The following is a 21,244-nucleotide window of genomic DNA, read 5'->3' on the forward strand; positions in this document are numbered from 1 at the left end:
AGATAAAACAGCAGTAGTGGATAGGAGAAGCACACAGATATTGATGAGAGGAAAATCAATCAAGGAAGAAAGCAGAGGAAAGACATTTGCAAATTCAAGATTTAAGGTATATTGGAAGGGTCAAATTGGTTAAAGTCATAAATGGTGAAAATAAATTAAAATAAGGAGTCAAAACATCCAACATTTTTTTAAAGTTTAATTTATAAATCCATCACTTTCAGGTTTGCATAATAGGAGGAAAAGGCAGCAGGGTATAACAAAATAAGTCACTCCAGGTGAGAATAAAAAGGCTAGCAGAGAGCAAAGGAAAAGTCCAAAGGTCCTCCAGATTGTATCTGCTGTAAGGCCACTTGTCAGTGTTTGTCTCGTTCCTTACTCCAGAACTGCAAGTGATTTGATATTTTTACTGTATGAAATGAACAGATGTTCCTTCATTACACAGGTGTACAGCAGGTTTATGGGATCTCCTTACATGAGCACACAACGAACCGGTCATCATTGGTCTTCACTTAAGGAGTTCCAGATACCTTGCATGTTGACTAACTGTGATAGCCTAGGACTTACAGCGTGTGGATTCAGACACAGCTCCTGTAGAGTCCTGCCATTATTCAATGAGATGATTATATAGCCTCCAGTATGTCTTTCCAGGTTTTCTATAAATACAGTGGGCACTAACCCAGCCCCCACTGTTCTACACTTAAGTGGAGCTGACCTATCAATGTAGCATGGAAGCAGGTGATGGTAAACCTGCAACTGTGCAGGTATAGTAATTCATTGCGTATGAGGCAGGCTACGTTTCCTCCATACGATGGTCAGTAGTAGTTAGGCTGATTAAAACGAGCAGATTTTTACAATCTCCTTATACTGGAGTAGCACCTCTTAATATTTTGAAACTTCATCTCTTGCTATATATATCTTCTCTCTTATCATTTATTGGCTTCCAGCGCCGTTTCACTTCATTAATACGTTTCTTGTGCAAAGGTTTTTTTTTTTTTTTTAGGGAATTTGCTCACACCACAACTGGAGAAACTGATGATTTCCGCAGTCTGTCAACTGTTCTGTGGGATTTAATTACACTGGCAACCAATGGCCACGTTTAACTTAGCCCTTTATCTCTGGCATTCAGAGACCCAGCTTGGCTTACCCTCTTTTCTCAGTGTCCGTTACTGACCAATCACAGCTTAGACCTTTATACTTGGCACTCATGGACTAATCTCAGTTTACCCTTTCTCAGTGCCAGTTACTGACCAATTTTAGGTTATCCATTTTCTCAGTGCCAGTTATAGACCAATCTCAGTTTACCCTTTCTCAGTGCCAGTTACTGACCAATTTTTTAGGTTATCCATTTTCTCAGTGCCAGTTATAGACCAATCTCAGTTAACCCTTTCTTAGTGCCAGTTATTGACCAATCTCAGTTTACCCTTTCGCAGTGCCAGTTACTGACCAACCTCAGCTTACCCCATTTTAGCATTGGCAATCATAAACCAACCAAGCTACATCTTACCCGGTTCCCGAAAATATGGTACTGTGGGGCCCATCTCGCATGCCAGGCATTTATCCACTTTACTAGCAGTCAACATGATCACATCAATCCCAAGTAACGGTCGTATCACGTAGACCCTCGACTTCACCCCAAACTAACTCTTCATCCAGTTTTTCTTGAGTATTTTCAACCCCTTTGGTTTTCTCTCCAACTTCTGCATCTACTGCTTGCACCCTTTTCTGGGTTCCCATCAATTCACTCTCCGTTCGTACGTCTTCATTAGTGCTAATTTCATTACTACAATTTACACCAGATTCGTTGACACCTATCTCAGTCACTTTCACTTCAGTGGAGTCCGTGTCTTCTTCTGCCTCGGATATTATGTGGTCAAAATCATCTTCTCCATTTTCACTGTCTGCCTCTGATTCTCTATCACTGCTACTTAGTACATCTGGCTTCACTTGCTGGAAGCACATGGGGCACGTGTCTTGTACGTAGAACCATTTCCGTAAGCAATCCCCATGAAAGAAGTGGTTGCAGGGAGTGATCACTGAGACAGTCATGTCCTGCAAGATCAAGACCAAAAACAATGTTAAGTGAACATTTACTCAAAAACACACTGGTCTTCATGAGAGAATGAGGTGTAGATGTGTCCCCTGCAGCATTGCTGTTGTACAGTTTATCAGTATTGGCTCGGATTACATTTGCCAAGCTCTACGCAAATTAGTGGTTGTCAGACAAACGGCCAATAGGGGCTTCTGACACCAATAGATTCCGTTATTAATTCACTGATTCCCATTGAAAGGCATTGGATTAGTGTGGAAAAAAAAAAACCCTAAACCATCTCTACACAAAGTATCTGATTGGATAACTACAGTTATGAAATATCTAAACAAGCTCCTTCAGACACTTCATTGATATACAAATAGCAAAACATGTCCAATAGACCAGAACATACAGCACATGACCAGGTATGATATCATAAGCCTATATCACAGTGGATCAGAACACAGTAACTGAGGATTGAGGGATGATATCATAAAACAGTGCTCACACTGCATGATAACTCAGCAATGGGCATAGGTATGACATCAAACGTCGCCAGAGTGCATGCTAAAACAGCAATGGATAGAAGTATGATGTCATAAACCAGTGTTCACATTGTATGCTAACAAAGTAATGGACAGAGATATGACATCATACACCAGTACATGCCAACACAGTAATGGGACAAGGTATGACATCATAACACCATTGTTCATATTGCATGCTAACAAGGTAATGAGAGGAGGTATGATGTCATATACCATTGTTCATATTGCATGCTAACACAGTAATGTTATAAGATATGACATCATACACCAGTGCTCACAATCCATGCCTGTGCTGTAGTTTGTGGCTGAAATGTGATCCTAAACAGGCACTAACAATCAGTGACAGCTCAGTAACCAAGGCCTAAGAATCACCAAATGCAGGTGTTAAAATGACACAGTGCACACGTAACACAGAAGACTCTTCCAATGCCATAACTTTGTAGATCTTGTTATAGGAATTATTTTACACGAGTTGAGGCAGGACAGATGTCTTTATCAACTTGTAGGAATGGTTTTCCTCTGGTTCCTGAACCCCATTCCCACAGTGTTACCTGGAAACAGATGGAGCACACATCATTATGGGCCCTCAGCTGCAGCGTGGTGGCTTTGGGCAAGGCATTTATCTTTTTAACGGCCTCTCTCCTCAGTAGGAAGCTTTTCCAGCCAGACTGTGCTCGTAGCCAGACATTGAAATAAGAATGGACAATGATAACAGAGACACCCATCCAGCTCCACTCTCCAAAGATCGACTCCCAGGAGCCGTAAGCAACAACACACAATGCCACCAAGAACTCCAGCACACGGCTCACTGCGTTCACACAGTATATTATCTCATCCATCATCTCCACCCGGCTGTCCTGGAAAAGCTCGATCACAAATAAGGTGTAGATAAACAGGGTTCCCAAGACCTAGGAATTAAAGTGAGTAAAGGTTTGACACCGATAGCACAAATGTAAAATATACTTTACTTTAACTCAGGGTGAACAAAACAAATTAAACTGGTTCCATTGTCTTCAGTTTAAGCAATCACCTTATGCAAAACATATATATTTTATCTTCGGGATAAGTTACATTTTAATTGATTTCGATATATACATACCCCTTCTTCAGCATTAAAGGAAACTCTACCATTAATTTTCTAAGGGTGCATAAACTCAACCCCACTCCCATCCTGCCCCCACCTACCCGAGTCACCTAGCTTGGGAAATTACCTCATTAACACTGACATACTGGCTTCCTTACTATCACTACCCTATCGGAACAGTGACGTCTGTTATGATTTAAAGGTTGAAAATAGGAACAATGAAATGCAGGAGAATGGCCATGACTTCAAAGGTTATAACTCCCATGATGCTTTGCCAGGTTTTAGAATGGCAAAGCATCACTGAGATTGTATCTATAAAACATCTAAAACTTGAAGACTACCTCACTATATGTTGCCATACGTTTTTATATATAATGAAACACATCTATTCGTTGCCAGGCAGTCCTGCCAACACAAAGTATGGAAGAAGTTTTGATTCTATTCCTTACAATATAGTTGCGGGTAACATCCCAGTTACAAACTTTAATTAAACATATGATTTGTTATGATAGTTACACCAAGTGGCAGCAGTATGGGGTGTGTGCGGCTGTGAGAAGGTGACCTCTTTATATAGTTCGGAGCACATGTACACAGAGTGCACAGGAGGAGAATGGACCAACTAATAGAATGGTCTGGTGAGTGGACTCCAGGCCCCGGACATGCAGTAAGGGTAATAATGGGACGTTCCAGTTACCTGCAGGGAGGTGAGCATGCAGCTGGAGACCAGGATCAGCAGCCAAAAATCCATATGGAAAAAGTGGGAGATCTTGTACGCCATGTAGCATGGGAATAGCAAGAGGAAGATGCACATGCTGAGGCCACGGAAATGCTTCCAGAGACTTCTGTAAGGAAAGACCAAAATGAGAAGGAGTCTAATATAACAAAGAGAATACAAAATATATACAGTGTATTCAGTAATCTGACAAACACAAAGAGCACAGCAAATATACACATCAATCGAATCTCCACTGAGCATAGATAATACAGAGAGCATAGATTACATACATACACCGCAATCTACACACACACACAGCATAGATCACATACACCGGCATTCTGTAATCTCCACACAGAGCATAGATCCCATACACCGCATTCTGTAATCTACACACAGAGCATAGATCCCATACACGGCATTCTGTAATCTACACACAGAGCATAGATCCCATACACCGCATTCTGTAATCTCCACACAGAGCATAGATCCCATACACCGCATTCTGTAATCTACACACAGAGCATAGATCCCATACACCGCATTCTGTAATCTCCACACAGAGCATAGATCCCATACACGGCATTCTGTAATCTCCACACAGAGCATAGATCCTATACACCGCATTCTGTAATCTCCACACAGAGCATAGATCCCATACACCGCATTCTGTAATCTCCACACAGAGCATAGATCCCATACACCGCATTCTGTAATCTACACACAGAGCATAGATCACATACACCGGCATTCTGTAATCTACACACAGAGCATAGATCCCATACACCGCATTCTGTAATCTACACACAGAGCATAGATCCCATACACCGCATTCTGTAATCTACACACAGAGCATAGATCACATAGACCGCATTCTGTAATCTACACACAGAGCATAGATCCCATACACCGCATTCTGTAATCTCCACACAGAGCATAGATCCCATACACCGCATTCTGTAATCTCCACACAGAGCATAGATCACATACACCGCATTCTGTAATCTACACACAGAGCATAGATCACATACACCGCATTCTGTAATCTCCACACAGAGCATAGATCCAATACACCGCATTCTGTAATCTACACACAGAGCATAGATCCCATACACCACATTCTGTAATCTACACACAGAGCATAGATCCCATACACCGCATTCTGTAATCTACACACAGAGCATAGATCCCATACACCGCATTCTGTAATCTACACACAGAGCATAGATCCCATACACCGCATTCTGTAATCTACACACAGAGCATAGATCACATACACCGCATTCTGTAATCTACACACAGAGCATAGATCCGATACACCGCATTCTGTAATCTACACACAGAGCATAGATCACATACACCGCATTCTGTAATCTACACACAGAGCATAGATCACATACACCGCATTCTGTAATCCACACACAGAGCATAGATCACATACACCGCATTCTGTAATCTACACACACAGCATAGATCACATACACCGCATTCTGTAATCTACACACACAGCATAGATCACATACACCGCATTCTGTAATCTACACACAGAGCATAGATCACATACACCGCATTCTGTAATCTACACACACAGCATAGATCCCATACACCGCATTCTGTAATCTACACACAGAGCATAGATCACATACACCGCATTCTGTAATCCACACACAGAGCATAGATCACATACACCGCATTCTGTAATCTACACACACAGCATAGATCACATACACCGCATTCTGTAATCTACACACACAGCATAGATCACATACACCGCATTCTGTAATCTACACACAGAGCATAGATCACATACACCGCATTCTGTAATCTACACACACAGCATAGATCCCATACACTGCATTCTGTAATCTACACACAGAGCATAGATCACATACACCGCATTCTGTAATCCACACACAGAGCATAGATCACATACACCGCATTCTGTAATCTACACACAGAGCATAGATCACATACACCGCATTCTGTAATCTCCACACAGAGCATAGATCCCATACACCGCATTCTGTAATCTCCACACAGAGCATAGATCACATACACCGCATTCTGTAATCTACACACAGAGCATAGATCACATACACCGCATTCTGTAATCTCCACACAGAGCATAGATCCAATACACCGCATTCTGTAATCTACACACACAGCATAGATCCCATACACTGCATTCTGTAATCTACACACAGAGCATAGATCACATACACCGCATTCTGTAATCCACACACAGAGCATAGATCACATACACCGCATTCTGTAATCTACACACAGAGCATAGATCACATACACCGCATTCTGTAATCTCCACACAGAGCATAGATCCCATACACCGCATTCTGTAATCTCCACACAGAGCATAGATCACATACACCGCATTCTGTAATCCACACACAGAGCATAGATCACATACACCGCATTCTGTAATCTACACACAGAGCATAGATCACATACTCGGCAAGATGAAGTGCTTTAGGGGTCTCTAATGTCACTTTACCAATTGACCACCAGTGAGACATTAAAAGTAACAAGCATTATTCTCTGGATAAAAAGACCATTCTAGAGAACGATCATCGATCATGCTGCAAATCTGAAGGAAAGGTGTGACAATGATTAAGAAAGCACATTCTACAGAAGGAAGAAAGAGAGAACTCAAACGACACAAGTTAGGAAATGGCTACAAAGTGAAATCAAAGCGTTTGATCCAACAGTTTTAGCTGGGATTTCAAATTATCCAGAAGTGGCAGCTGTATCACACCTCTCAGACACTGCTTCAAAAGGGCCATCCCCAAAAACCCAGCAACCAAACAAGGAAGAGACTTGTGAGAGAAGAAAGGAAGAGGCCATCAGACACTTTAAAGGAACTACAGAGGTCAGCGCCAGAGGTTGGAGTAAATATGCAACAATAAACAAATACAGCTTTTGCCTTTTAATACGACAGTGTGCACGACTCTACTTATTACTTGTGAGCATGTTTTGTACCTGTTCTGTGTGGCGGCCAGTGCCAACACAATGGGGTCAGCAATCTCTATCATGGACTGCAAGGTGGACGTGATGACAATGAAGAGGATGATGCTCAGAAGGAAGGTTCTTTGTAGGACCTGTAGGTCAAGAAGTCCTGTCTGCAGAGCAAGCAACATCAGGGTCACTCCCTCTGTCACACCCCTGTGTACAAATTAATGGAGAATAGTTATAAATCAGGGTTACCACCTCCGTCATGCCCCCTGTGTACAAATTAATGGAGAATAGTTATAAATCAGGGTTACCACCTCCGTCATGCCAACTGTGTACAAATTAATGGAGAATAGTCATAAATCAGGGTTACCACCTCCGTCATGCCCCCGGTGTACTAATTAATGGAGAATAGTCATAAATCAGGGTTACCACCTCCGTCATGCCCCCTGTGTACTAATTAACGGAGAATAGTTATAAATCAGAGTTACCACCTCCGTCATGCCCACCGTGTACAAATTAACGGAGAATAGTTATAAATCAGAGTTACCACCTCCGTCATGCCCACCATGTACAAATTAATGGAGAAAGTAAGTCATTATAAACCAGGGTCACTGCGTGTGTGCACATTAAAAGAGACCCTCTTGTCGTAATCAGGGTACCCCCTGTATCATAAATATAGATTATGGATTATTCTCACTTCACACTTTCAAGTTATCAGTGTCAATTTCATCGATCCTGGATGCTGGGGGCTCTGAGACAATCAACATCTTCCAAGTTCATTTAAATTAACATCAATGCAGCCAGCAGAGTCTGGGAGCCAGATGGGCTCAGGATTATATCAAGCCATTTCTTTATAGCATGCTACTGAACAAGAGGATGTGCATAGCTACTCTAAACCCTACGGTGAACTGCAGGAGTTTCGTTGCTTAGAGTGCCCTTAAAGAGAGTGCAGTTCATTATAATTCACAGAATGGAGTGAGGAAGACAAAAAGAGTAAGGTAAAACAAACAGGGAAGATGACAGAAATGGCATGAGAGGCGCAGGGAGTATAATATAGGTCTTCCTTACCTGTGCATGACATTCCCGTTGTGAAACGCGGCATATCCCAGCAGGTAGAATTTGCAGAGATTAAGCAATCCCAAAGCCAAGTATGAGACGGTGAATGTCAGCCCAATGAGGCTGTAGGGTGTCCCACAGCACTCTGCAACGCTGTAAAGACAGGATAAAAGCATGAGAAGTACACTACACACAGCTACACTGTAACAGAACGATTAGAACAATGGTTTACTGAAACGGTGCTGTGAAACATGAGGCAAGCAGCCCTTCACTATTTAATGTGTGCCTAGCACAGGAGCTAGATTACCTATTGAGGGAGATAAAGAGGAGTCCTTGCTGGATTAGTACACCTGGCTTGGAGGAAAGGAAGGAGAACATATGAAAGCTGAAGAGCACCAGCCAGAAGACCAGGAACAACATGGGGACAGCCAGCTGGGTCCAGAGAGACAATCCCAGAGCCACTATTCTGTACACCTCCAGCATCTGCCAAGGACAATAAGGACGGACTGAAATACCAATACATACATCACACGGGAGATCCATGAACAAATACCAACACCAATCAGAATGTGTCAATTTCCGATCAACAAAGCATGCGGTGCTATGATGGAAGCTTTTACAAGATGGAACCAAGAATGTATTATTTAGAGACTAACAGAATACAGACATGTTTTACGAGTAGGTCTGATTATCTCCCCCCTCACCCTTTGTGCTAATTGAGTTAATGCAGCTCTTTGGGGTCGCTCAACATCTCCATGTAGAGAGTAGAAATGCTGAACGTCTGTGCTGCAATGTTTGCAGAAAACAATATTTCTCAGAAAAGGCAGCGTTTACATTGAAAAGCCAGCAGGGACAGGTTATACACAGTAGAAGCACTACATTAAGCGGTAGTGGTTCTGGTGCTCACAGTGTCCCTTTAAAGGCATCTCCTTCAGGCACCTCAAACAAACCAATTGCAGATCAGAGTTAGACCGTGATTGTCAAAGATTTCCGATAGCCAAGAACTACTCTGGAGAGAAGGAAACTTTAAACTATAATCTCTGGGGAGATTGCTAGAGTGGGTACCTGCACCACTTCCTGAATTGCCTTTTTGAGGAGGACGAGCATCACACCCAGGTTAGACGCCATGACGTAGACAACCTCCATTAATGTCAGTGCCATAGAGACTGTGTTAAAAATTGGCAGAAATTGGAGAGGAAGCCCAACCAGACGGGCCAGCAGAGGCAACATCGGGGAGCTAAACAGCCATGCATGACGCGTTTTCATCAATAAGGAACAAAGAGTACTTAGCATCACCATGCCTGAAACAAAAACAAAAAAAAACACAAAAAACAATGAAAGTTATCAAATCTCTGTTTTACCAAGAACAGTCATGTGATTTATACAGAACATGAACAGACTAAACTATGTGGATTAGCCAAGGGTCTGTGCAACCAGCCAATTACTCACGCTTTCTACATGCAAACTACGTTTCAAAAACGGAGATTCCTTACATTTCCAAACAGTGTACACCGCATAACCTCTCACTTATAACATCTCGGTAAACGTACAAAGCAGTCTGAGCGATACACAGTGTGTGTAGCCACCGGTCTGCCAGAGAGACCCCTGAAATCTCGCATAGTTTGTATAGATTCATTTAAATGTATGAATCCCAAACATGGTCATCAGGAGACCAATCAAAATCCACACTATATAAATTAAAGTGAATTTCACATTTAAGGCCCTAGCAGTAAAAACAAATTAAAGTTCTCGTATTTTGACCTTAAATGTAAAAATACTAAAAAGGGAAAATTCCCCTTGAATAACCCTATCTGGGTTTAGTTTACTACGATAATAACAAATTCATTTGTTGTAAATTAATACTGCCACCAATGACTACCTGTAAGTGTGCTTATATTTCGGGTCAGTGTGTCGGGATCCTCGTACACCGCTCCGGTGAAGTCAGAGTCCATCTCCTGACGGATATAATCTCTGTAAAACACACACCAAGCAACACACTGTGACCAACAAGAACCATATTATAAATTATTGTTAACAATCCAAATAAAAACTAAGCTGACAAGACCATGCCAGTCCCCTGCTTTATTGAGGACTAATAAAAAGGTTAAGCACACACTGGAGAGAAGGCAAACTATGGAAATATACCGAGTCCCTTGGCACAGACTCGGCACAAATGAAAAATACAACAAAAATGACAAATCTGTGGGTATTAGTAACCCCAAACAACTGCCTTCAGGAAGACAGAAAATGTAGCAGAGTTGTTTGTAAGCATGTTATCTGCCAAGTTAACTAAAATCTTACAATTCAAAGCCTGACTACCAGCTAAACGCTCACTAATATCCGCTTACTGAGAGCTAAACCCTCGCTAATATCCGCTTACTGAGAGCTAAACCCTCGCTAATATCCGCTTACTGAGAGCTAAACCCTCGCTAATATCCGCTCACTGAGAGCTAAACCCTCGCTAATATCCGCTTACTGAGAGCTAAACGCTCTCTAATATCTGCTTACCGAGAGCTAACCACTCACTAATATCCGCCTACTGAGAGCTAAACGCTCACTAGTATCCGCTTACTGAGAGCTAAACGCTCACTAGTATCCGCTTACTGAGAGCTAAACGCTCACTAGTATCCGCTTACTGAGAGCTAAACGCTCACTAGTATCCGCTTACTGAGAGCTAAACGCTCACTAGTATCCGCTTACTGAGAGCTAAACGCTCACTAATATCCGCTTACTGAGAGCTAAACGCTCACTAATATCCGCTTACTGAGAGCTAAACGCTCACTAATATCCGCTTACTGAGAGCTAAACGCTCACTAATATCCGCTTACTGAGAGCTAAACGCTCACTAATATTTGCTCACTGAGAGCTAAACGCTCACTAATATCCGCTCACTGAGAGCTAAACGCTCACTAATATCCGCTGAGAGCTAAACGCTCACTAATATCCGCTGAGAGCTAAACGCTCACTAATATCCGCTGAGAGCTAAACGCTCACTAATATCCGCTGAGAGCTAAACGCTCACTAATATCCGCTCACTGAGAGCTAAACGCTCGCTAATATCCGCTCACTGAGAGCTAAACGCTCGCTAATATCCGCTCACTGAGAGCTAAACGCTCGCTAATATCCGCTCACTGAGAGCTAAACGCTCGCTAATATCCGCTCACTGAGAGCTAAACGCTCACTAATATCCGCTCACTGAGAGCTAAACGCTCGCTAATATCCGCTCACTGAGAGCTAAACGCTCGCTAATATCCACTCACTGAGAGCTAAACGCTCGCTAATATCCGCTCACTGAGAGCTAAACGCTCGCTAATATCCGCTGAGAGCTAAACGCTCACTAATATCCGCTGAGAGCTAAACGCTCACTAATATCCGCTGAGAGCTAAACGCTCACTAATATCCGCTGAGAGCTAAACGCTCACTAATATCCGCTGAGAGCTAAACGCTCACTAATATCCGCTGAGAGCTAAACGCTCACTAATATCCGCTGAGAGCTAAACGCTCACTAATATCCGCTGAGAGCTAAACGCTCACTAATATCCGCTGAGAGCTAAACGCTCGCTAATATCCGCTGAGAGCTAAACGCTCGCTAATATCCGCTCACTGAGAGCTAAACGCTCGCTAATATCCGCTTACTGAGAGCTAAACACTCACTAATATCCGCTCACTGAGAGCTAAACGCTCGCTAATATCCGCTCACTGAGAGCTAAACGCTCGCTAATATCCGCTTACTGAGAGCTAAACACTCACTAATATCCGCTCACTGAGAGCTAAACGCTCACTAATATCCGCTGAGAGCTAAACACTCACTAATATCCGCTCACTGATATCCGCTCACTGAGAGTTAAACGCTCGCTAATATCCGCTCACTGAGAGCTAAACGCTCGCTAATATCCGCTTACTGAGAGCTAAACGCTCGCTAATATCCGCTCACTGAGAGCTAAACGCTCACTAATATCCGCTTAATGAGAGCTAAACGCTCACTAATATCCGCTCACTGAGAGCTAAACGCTCACTAATATCCGCTCACTGAGAGCTAAACGCTCGCTAATATCCGCTGAGAGCTAAACACTGACTAATATCCACTTACTGAGAGCTAAACGCTCACTAATATCTGCTCACCGAGAGCTAAACACTCACTAATATCCGCTCACTGACAGCTAAACGCTCACTAATATCCGCTCACTGACAGCTAAACGCTCACTAATATCCGCTCACTGACAGCTAAACGCTCGCTAATATCCGCTGAGAGCTAAACGCTCACTAATATCCACTTACTGAGAGCTAAACGCTCACTAATATCCACTTACTGAGAGCTAAACGCTCACTAATATCTGCTCACCGAGAGCTAAACACTCACTAATATCCGCTCACTGACAGCTAAACGCTCACTAATATCCACTCACTGATAGCTAAACGCTCACTAATATCCGCTCACTGACAGCTAAACGCTCACTAATATCCGCTCACTGACAGCTAAACGCTCGCTAATATCCGCTGAGAGCTAAACGCTCACTAATATCCACTTACTGAGAGCTAAACGCTCACTAATATCCACTTACTGAGAGCTAAACGCTCACTAATATCTGCTCACCGAGAGCTAAACACTCACTAATATCCGCTCACTGACCGCTAAACGCTCACTAATATCCGCTCACTGACAGCTAAACGCTCACTAATATCCGCTCACTGACAGCTAAACGCTCACTAATATCCGCTCACTGACAGCTAAACGCTCACTAATATCCGCTCACTGACAGCTAAACGCTCACTAATATCCGCTCACTGACAGCTAAACGCTCACTAATATCCGCTCACTGACAGCTAAACGCTCACTAATATCCGCTCACTGACAGCTAAACGCTCACTAATATCCGCTCACTGACAGCTAAACGCTCACTAATATCCGCTTACTGAGAGCTAAACGCTCACTAATATCCGCTCACTGAGAGCTAAACGCTCGCTAATATCCACTCACTGAGAGCTAAACGCTTGCTAATATCCACTCACTGAGAGCTTACTTCCCCTGACTGTAACGCTGTATGCTGTGTAATATACAGACAAGAGGTTATTTGCAGGTGCCTTACCTGGCTGTCTGATGAGCCACATACAGAAGCAGAGCAGTGAGTAGGTAAAGGTATATCTTCACCAAGTACCGAAGAGGCAGTATTAGGAGGACAGCACATACCAAGTGACCTGGATAAACAAAACAGAGGTGAACATCTAGAGACAGAACAACGCAATGCCATTCAGAGGGGCAATGCATGGCACAGTATATCACAGGAAGGAAGGAGTAATCAAGGTAACATAAAATGTGACGGCAGATAAGAACCATTCGGCCCATCTAGTCTGCCCAATTTTCTAAATACTTTCATTAGTCCCTGGCCTTATCTTATCGTTAGGATAGCCTTATGCCTATCCCACGCATGCTTAAACTCCTTTACTGTGTTAACCTCTACCACTTTAGCTGGAAGGCTATTCCATGCATCCACTACCCACTCAGTAAAGTAATACTTCCTGATATTATTTTTAAACCTTTGCCCCTCTAATTTAAGGACTATGTCCTCTTGTTGTGGTAGTTTTTCTTCTTTTAAATATAGTCTCCTCCTTACTGTGTTGATTCCCTTTATGTATTTAAATGTTTCTATCATATCCCCCCTGTCTCGCCTTTCCTCCAAGCTATACATGTTAAGATCCTTTAACCTTTCCTGGTACGTTTTATCCTGCAATCAATGAACCAGTTTAGTAGCCCTTCTCTGAACGCTCTCAAAAGTATCAATATCCTTCTGAAGATACGGTCTCAAGTACTGTGTACAGTACTCCAAGTGAGGTCTCACCAGTGTTCTGTACAATGGCATGAGCACTTCCCTCTTTCTACTGCTAATACCTCTCCCTATACAACCAAGCATTCTGCTAGCATTTCCTGCTGCTCTATTACATTGTCTGCCTACCTTTAAGATATCAGAAATAATCACCCCTAAATCCCTTTCCTCAGATGTTGAGGTTAGGACTCTATTAAATATTCTGTACTCTGCCCTTGGGTTTTTACATCCAAGATGCATTATCTTGCACTTATCCACATTAAATGTCAGCTGCCACAACTCTGACCAATTTTCTAATTTACCTAAATCATTAGCCATTTGGCTTATCCCTCCTGGAACATCAACCCTGTTACATATCTTAGTATCATCGGCAAAAAGACATACCTTACCATCAAGACCTTCTGCAATATCACTAATACAAATATTATAGAGAATGGGTCCAAGTACAGATCCCTGAGGTACTCCACTGGTAACAAGACCATTCTTCAAATATACCCAATCGGCTATTCTGTGTGATCAGACAAGCTAGCCTTTGCTACCCACGTGCATCAATGAGCCTTGGGATTAACCGGTTGTCCTTCCCTGCACTACTTTTGATAGGTGCTAACCACTGCAACACCACACAAGGCTTGCCATTTTGGAGATGGTATGACTGAGGCATCTAGCTATCGCTATTTGGCCCTTATAAAAGTCACTCAGGTCTTTTCACTTGCCCATTTTTCCTGCTACCAACACATGAAATTCAAGAACTGACTATTCACTTGCTGCCTAATATAGCCCACCACATGAAAGGTGTCATTGTAACAATATAGTCAGTTACTCACTTCACATGTCAGTGGTTTTAACGTTGTAGCTGATCAGTGTATATTTTTACAATTAATCTATTGAAGGATCTGCCACTTGTTGGATAATGTTCACACATATTTACCAGACTTACAAACGTCCATAGACAACTGCTACTGATGTGTATAGTTCATTCTTACCCACATAATAAACATTCCACAAGTATTTTGTCTTGAAGAAATTTGTTTCATACACTGGACGTCTTGTATCGGAGTATCCATGAATATCCCAACGGTACAAAAGATCTAGGAGAACAATGCATGGAACACGAAGAATTACGTTGGCAACTTCCTCGAGTTTGGACATGTCTGTGGAAAGAGACTGCTGGGTTCTGGCAGAGAAAATAAGTCTAAGTTTCAGATAACTATAAATAAGATGACTGGTCAAAGTATTCACCTCCAGTTACAGGGTTTGTGACACAAAGTAGGTGCTCAGTCATCCCCACTCATGTACTGCTATCTGTGTAATATGGGAGCTGTAGGGCCAGCCTCCAGCTGAAGTACCAGGTGAATGATCTTTAGAGACTGGTGCCTCCAGGAGTCCCATGAAATATGACAAAGACCCCAATGGGATCAGGGCTACCGAGTGTCCAGAAGACTGCTCAAGGGACCTGTGATAAAAATAAATCAATTTCAACAAACACAAATAAATACTTGGTGCACTGGATAATTTATATATATATTTTAAACACTCTTTATTAAAAAAAAATAAAAAAAATTCTTCTTATAAAAAAAAAAAACACAGACAAAATTACAAGACATTACACAAACAGAAACTGGCATTTTAAAGGGACACTAACGTTCCCAAAACAACTTTAGCTTAATGAAGTAGTTTTAGTGTATATATTTCATATAGTTACATAGATGAAGAGACTTGCGTCCATCAGGTTCAGCCTTCCTCACATTAGTTTTTGCTGTTGACCCAAAAGCAGGAAAGAATCCCAGTCTGTAGCGCTTCCAATTTTGCCACAAACTAGGAAAAAATCATTTGTGACCCCAAAATAGCAGTCAGATGTCTCCTTGGATCAAGCAGCTATTACCCCACTAATTAGAAATTATATCCCTGTATGTTATGTTTTTGTAAGTATTTATCCCATTGCAGTTAACTAACGACTGAGCCAAATGTACACGTTGTGATCAAAAGAAAACGTAAACAAAACCTGGAATTTGCACTATATGGCTGTTCAGGCGTAATTCGCCTCTTTCATATTATATGCACCCCCCCTTATTATATATCAGTTTATTCAGGGGAAACAGGGCTTTCATTTAACATCAAATATTTAGCTATGAAACATAATTTAATATGAATAAAATATTTTTAAAATGGGAGAAAATAAGAATTAAAAAATAAATGTAACTTCAGACATGCCTAACCTAATAATCTTTATGTGTTACACACTCCTAGTCACCGCTATGGTTATTTATGTGTCAACAGTTTAATTAGAAACATAACCACTAAGCTAAGCCACCTCTGTTAACCCCTAACTACTGTGGTTCTGCTATGGATCAACAACAAAAGTTAAGTATAAAGAATGTGACTCATGTTTAACCCCTTAAGGACCAAACTTCTGGAATAAAAGGGAATCATGACGTGTCAGACATGTCATGTGTCCTTAAGGGGTTAAAGCCACCGTCTCTTGCCTAGTGCCAACCGTTAATAACATGTCACCAACACTTTCACCGTAAAAGCTGTCTTTCTTAACGATGCAAAGCTACAAACATATTAGCCTCGTTACATACACGTTTTAACCTTGCATGCTAAACTCTAATCCAATGGTGTTTACTAGCCTGTTCTATAAATAAAAAAATGTGCTGTCTCAACCGCCACACTTTGAAATATTTTTAAAAATGCCTGCAGATGCTATCGTGGCTTTGCACGCTTGTTGTTACTTTTCGCACAAATAAAATAAAGAATAAAAAAAATTCAAAAATAAATGTTTAATTCTACGTGACATTCTAACTGTGAATGTCATAATACTGTTTGCTGTTACTGCAATAAAATACACATATTTGTATTCAGCGATGTCTCACGTGTAAAACAGTACCCCCTATGTACAGGTTTTATGGTGTTTTAGTTACAGGGTCAAATATAGCACGTTACATTTTCAGTTTTTTCACACTGAAATTCGCCAAATTGGTTACGTTGCCTTTGAAGCCGTATGGTAGCCCAGGAATTAAAATTACCCCAATGATGGCATACCATTTGTAATAGTAGACAACCAAAGGTATTGCAAAGAAGTATGTCCAGTCTTTTTTAGTAGCCAATTGGTCACAAACACTGGCCAAAGTTAGTGTTCATATTGGTTTGTGTGTGGAAAAATGCAAAAAACTAATTTGAACACCAATTTTGGCCAGTGTTTGTGACTAAGTGGCTACTAAAAAGACTGGACATACCCCATTTGCAATACCTTGGGTTGTCTACTATTGCAAATGGTATGCCATCATGGAGGTACTTCTCATTCCTGGGCTACCATATGGTCTCAAAAGGCAAAGTAACCAATCTGGCGAATTTCAATGTAAAAAAACTGAAACACAAGCCTTATATTTGACTCTGTAACTTCTGAAAACACCATAAAACCTGTACATGAGGGGTACCTATATATATATGTATATATATAGCAGGGGCTCTGTATATATAGGTATATAGATAGCAGGGGCTCTGTATATATATATATAGGTATATAGATAGCAGGGGCTCTGTATATATAGGTATATAGATAGCAGGAGCTCTGTATATATAGGTATATAGATAGCAGGGGCTCTGTATATATAGGTATATAGATAGCAGGGGCTCTGTATATATAGGTATATAGATAGCAGGGGCTCTGTATATATAGGTATATAGATAGCAGGGGCTCTGTATATATAGGTATATAGATAGCAGGGGCTCTGTATATATAGGTATATAGATAGCAGGGGCTCTGTATATATAGGTATATAGATAGCAGGGGCTCTGTATATATAGGTATATAGATAGCAGGGGCTCTGTATATATAGGTATATAGATAGCAGGGGCTCTGTATATATAGGTATATAGATAGCAGGGGCTCTGTATATATAGGTATATAGATAGCAGGGGCTCTGTATATATAGGTATATAGATAGCAGGGGCTCTGTATATATATAGGTATATAGATAGCAGGGGCTCTGTATATATAGGTATATAGATAGCAGGGGCTCTGTATATATACGTATATAGATAGCAGGGGCTCTGTATATATAGGTATATAGATAGCAGGGGCTCTGTATATATAGGTATATAGATAGCAGGGGCTCTGTATATATAGGTATATAGATAGCAGGGGCTCTGTATATATAGGTATATAGATAGCAGGGGCTCTGTATATATAGGTATATAGATAGCAGGGGCTCTGTATATATAGGTATATAGATAGCAGGGGCTCTGTATATATAGGTATATAGATAGCAGGGGCTCTGTATATATAGGTATATAGATAGCAGGGGCTCTGTATATATAGGTATATAGATAGCAGGGGCTCTGTATATATAGGTATATAGATAGCAGGGGCTCTGTATATATAGGTATATAGATAGCAGGGGCTCTGTATATATAGGTATATAGATAGCAGGGGCTCTGTATATATAGGTATATAGATAGCAGGGGCTCTGTATATATAGGTATATAGATAGCAGGGGCTCTGTATATATAGGTATATAGATAGCAGGGGCTCTGTATATATAGGTATATAGATAGCAGGGCTCTGTATATATAGGTATATAGATAGCAGGGCTCTGTATATATAGGTATATAGATAGCAGGGCTCTGTATATATATATATATATATATATATATATATATGTGTGTGTGTGTATATAGACAGCAGGGGCTCTATATATATGTGTATATAGATAGCAGGGGCTCTGTATGTATGTATGTATATATATATATATATATATATATCAGGGGCTCTGTATATGTATATATATATATATATGTGTGTATATAGATAGCAGGGGCTCTGTGTATATATATATGTGTATATAGATAGCAGGGGCTCTATATATGTGTATGTATATATATATATATATATATATATATATATATGTGTGTGTATATAGATAGCAGGGGATATATATATATATATATATATAGATATATATATATACACACACACACAAAACAAATATAGCTTGGCACTCACCCTATCTCAATATTGAAGTTTTAGATGCCTTGGTGCTATCCCACGTTTAAGGGATATATATGCAGAAATAAGGGAAGCACTCTCCGGTCTTAATAAAAGGTCCTTCAGTATTTTATTTCCAAAAAATGGATTTACATACTTCGATCGACGTTTCGACCCCTCAGGGTCTTCCTCAAGATCCAGATCTTGATCTTGAGGAAGACCCTGAGGGGTCGAAACGTCGACCGAAGTATGTAAATCCATTTTTTGGAAATAAAATACTGAAGGACCTTTTATTAAGACCGGAGAGTGCTTCCCTTATTTCTGTTATATATATATATATATATATATATATATATATATATATATATATATATGTGTGTGTATATAGATAGCAGGGGCTATATATATATATATAGATAGCAGGGGCTCTGTGTATGTATGTATATATATATATATATATATATATATGTGTGTGTGTATATAGATAGCAGGGGCTCTGTATATATATGGGTATATAGATAACAGGGGCTCTGTATATATATGGGTATATAGATAACAGGGGCTCTGTATATATAGGTATATAGATAGCAGCGGCTCTGTATATATAGGTATATAGATAGCAGGGGCTCTGTATATTTGTATATAGATAGCAGGGGCTCTGTATATAGGTATATAGATAGCAGGAGCTCTGTATATATAGGTATATAGATAGCAGGGGCTCTGTATAGGTGTATATAGATAGCAGGGGTTCTGTATATATGTGTATATAGATAGCAGGGGCTCTGTATATATGTGTATATAGATAGCAGGGGCTCTGTATATATGTGTATATAGATAGCAGGGGCTCTGTATATAGATAGCAGGGGCTCTGTATATGTGTATATAGATAGCAGAGGCTCTGTATATTTGTATATAGATAGCAGGGGCTCTGTATATTTGTATATAGATAGCAGGGGCTCTGTATATTTGTATATAGATAGCAGGGGCTCTGTATATTTGTATATAGATAGCAGGGGCTCTGTATATTTGTATATAGATAGCAGGGGCGCTGTATATTTGTATATAGATAGCAGGGGCTCGGTATATGTGTATATAGATAGCAGGGGCTCTGTATATATGTGTATATAGATAGCAGGGGCTCTGTATATATATGTATATAGATAGCAGGGGCTCTGTATATATGTGTATATAGATAGCAGGGGCTCTGTATATATGTGTATATAGATAGCAGGGGCTCTGTATATATGTGTATATAGATAGCAGGGGCTCTGTATATATGTGTATATAGATAGCAGGGGCTCTGTATATATGTGTATAGATAGCAGGGGCTCTGTATATTTGTATATAGATAGCAGGGGCTCTGTATATTTGTATATAGATAGCAGGGGCTCTGTATATTTGTATATAGATAGCAGGGGCTCTGTATATTTGTATATAGATAGCAGGGGCTCTGTATATTTGTATATAGATAGCAGGGGCTCTGTATATTTGTATATAGATAGCAGGGGCTCTGTATATTTGTATATAGATAGCAGGGGCTCTGTGTATACTGTCAGGGCTGCCCGCTGCCCACTCCCCACTACCCTCTATCTCTATCTCTATCTCTATCACATACCGGTGAAGACATGCAGGTTACCCGGCTCAGGCATCACATCCCCGGGCTGTCCTGGAACGATGTCCCGGATAAAACCTGCTCTCTGACCCCACCACATACACGTCACCAGTCTGACAGCCCAGAGAACGAGCGCAGGTAGAACGTATCACTGCTGGCTGAAGCACTATCCGCCATGACAGGTAAGGGCAAGCTCGGGAGAGGACCGCTCTCTTCATGTCTTGTCCGCCATATTGAGTGAGTGAAAACTGAGGGTAAGGGCATTCTGTGTTATGTCCGCCATGTTAGGTGAGGGAAGGCTCATGGTCCGCCATGTTAGGTGAGGGAAGACTCATGTCAGTCTGTGTTATATCCGCCATATTGAGTGAGGGAAGGTTCATGGCAGTCTGTGTTATAGCCGCCATATTGAGTGAGGGAAGACTCA

General features: G+C 41.1%; 1 protein-coding gene across 2 annotated transcripts; it reads right to left on the minus strand.

Moving 5' to 3' along the window:
- Window positions 1–1,327: 1,327 nt before the first annotated feature.
- On the minus strand, window positions 1,328–20,999 carry LOC134614097 (RING finger protein 145-like). Of its 2 annotated transcripts, XM_063457525.1 has the most exons (12): window positions 20,824–20,999; window positions 15,461–15,674; window positions 15,205–15,372; window positions 13,487–13,595; window positions 10,279–10,370; window positions 9,465–9,700; window positions 8,707–8,882; window positions 8,412–8,552; window positions 7,371–7,553; window positions 4,356–4,503; window positions 3,129–3,485; window positions 1,328–2,049 (listed from the first exon to the last, which is right to left on the minus strand). In XM_063457525.1, the coding sequence occupies exons 2-12, from the start codon at window positions 15,501–15,503 to the stop codon at window positions 1,588–1,590; spliced, it is 2,115 nt and encodes a 704-aa protein (XP_063313595.1). In that variant the 5' UTR covers window positions 15,504–15,674; window positions 20,824–20,999; the 3' UTR covers window positions 1,328–1,587. The 2 variants fall into 2 exon arrangements, with proteins under 2 accessions (XP_063313595.1, XP_063313596.1); XM_063457526.1 differs by lacking the exons at window positions 15,461–15,674; window positions 20,824–20,999 and having other exon boundaries at window positions 15,209–15,293.
- Between the last annotated feature and the right edge of the window lie 245 nt (window positions 21,000–21,244).

This window comes from Pelobates fuscus, chromosome 6 (genome assembly GCF_036172605.1).
Source record: "Pelobates fuscus isolate aPelFus1 chromosome 6, aPelFus1.pri, whole genome shotgun sequence".
In the NCBI taxonomy this organism is placed as follows: Eukaryota; Metazoa; Chordata; class Amphibia; order Anura; family Pelobatidae; genus Pelobates; species Pelobates fuscus.

Excerpts from the sequence above, each read along its gene's own strand:
- LOC134614097 (XM_063457525.1), bottom strand. The coding sequence starts at position 15,503 with ATGACTGAGCACCTACTTTGTGTCACAAACCCTGTAACTGGAG. Across the intron at positions 9,701-10,278 it reads AAATATAAGCACACTTACAG|GCATGGTGATGCTAAGTACT; the intron begins GTAGTCATTGGT and ends TTTTTGTTTCAG. Across the intron at positions 7,554-8,411 it reads AACGGGAATGTCATGCACAG|GGGTGTGACAGAGGGAGTGA; the intron begins GTAAGGAAGACC and ends ATTTGTACACAG.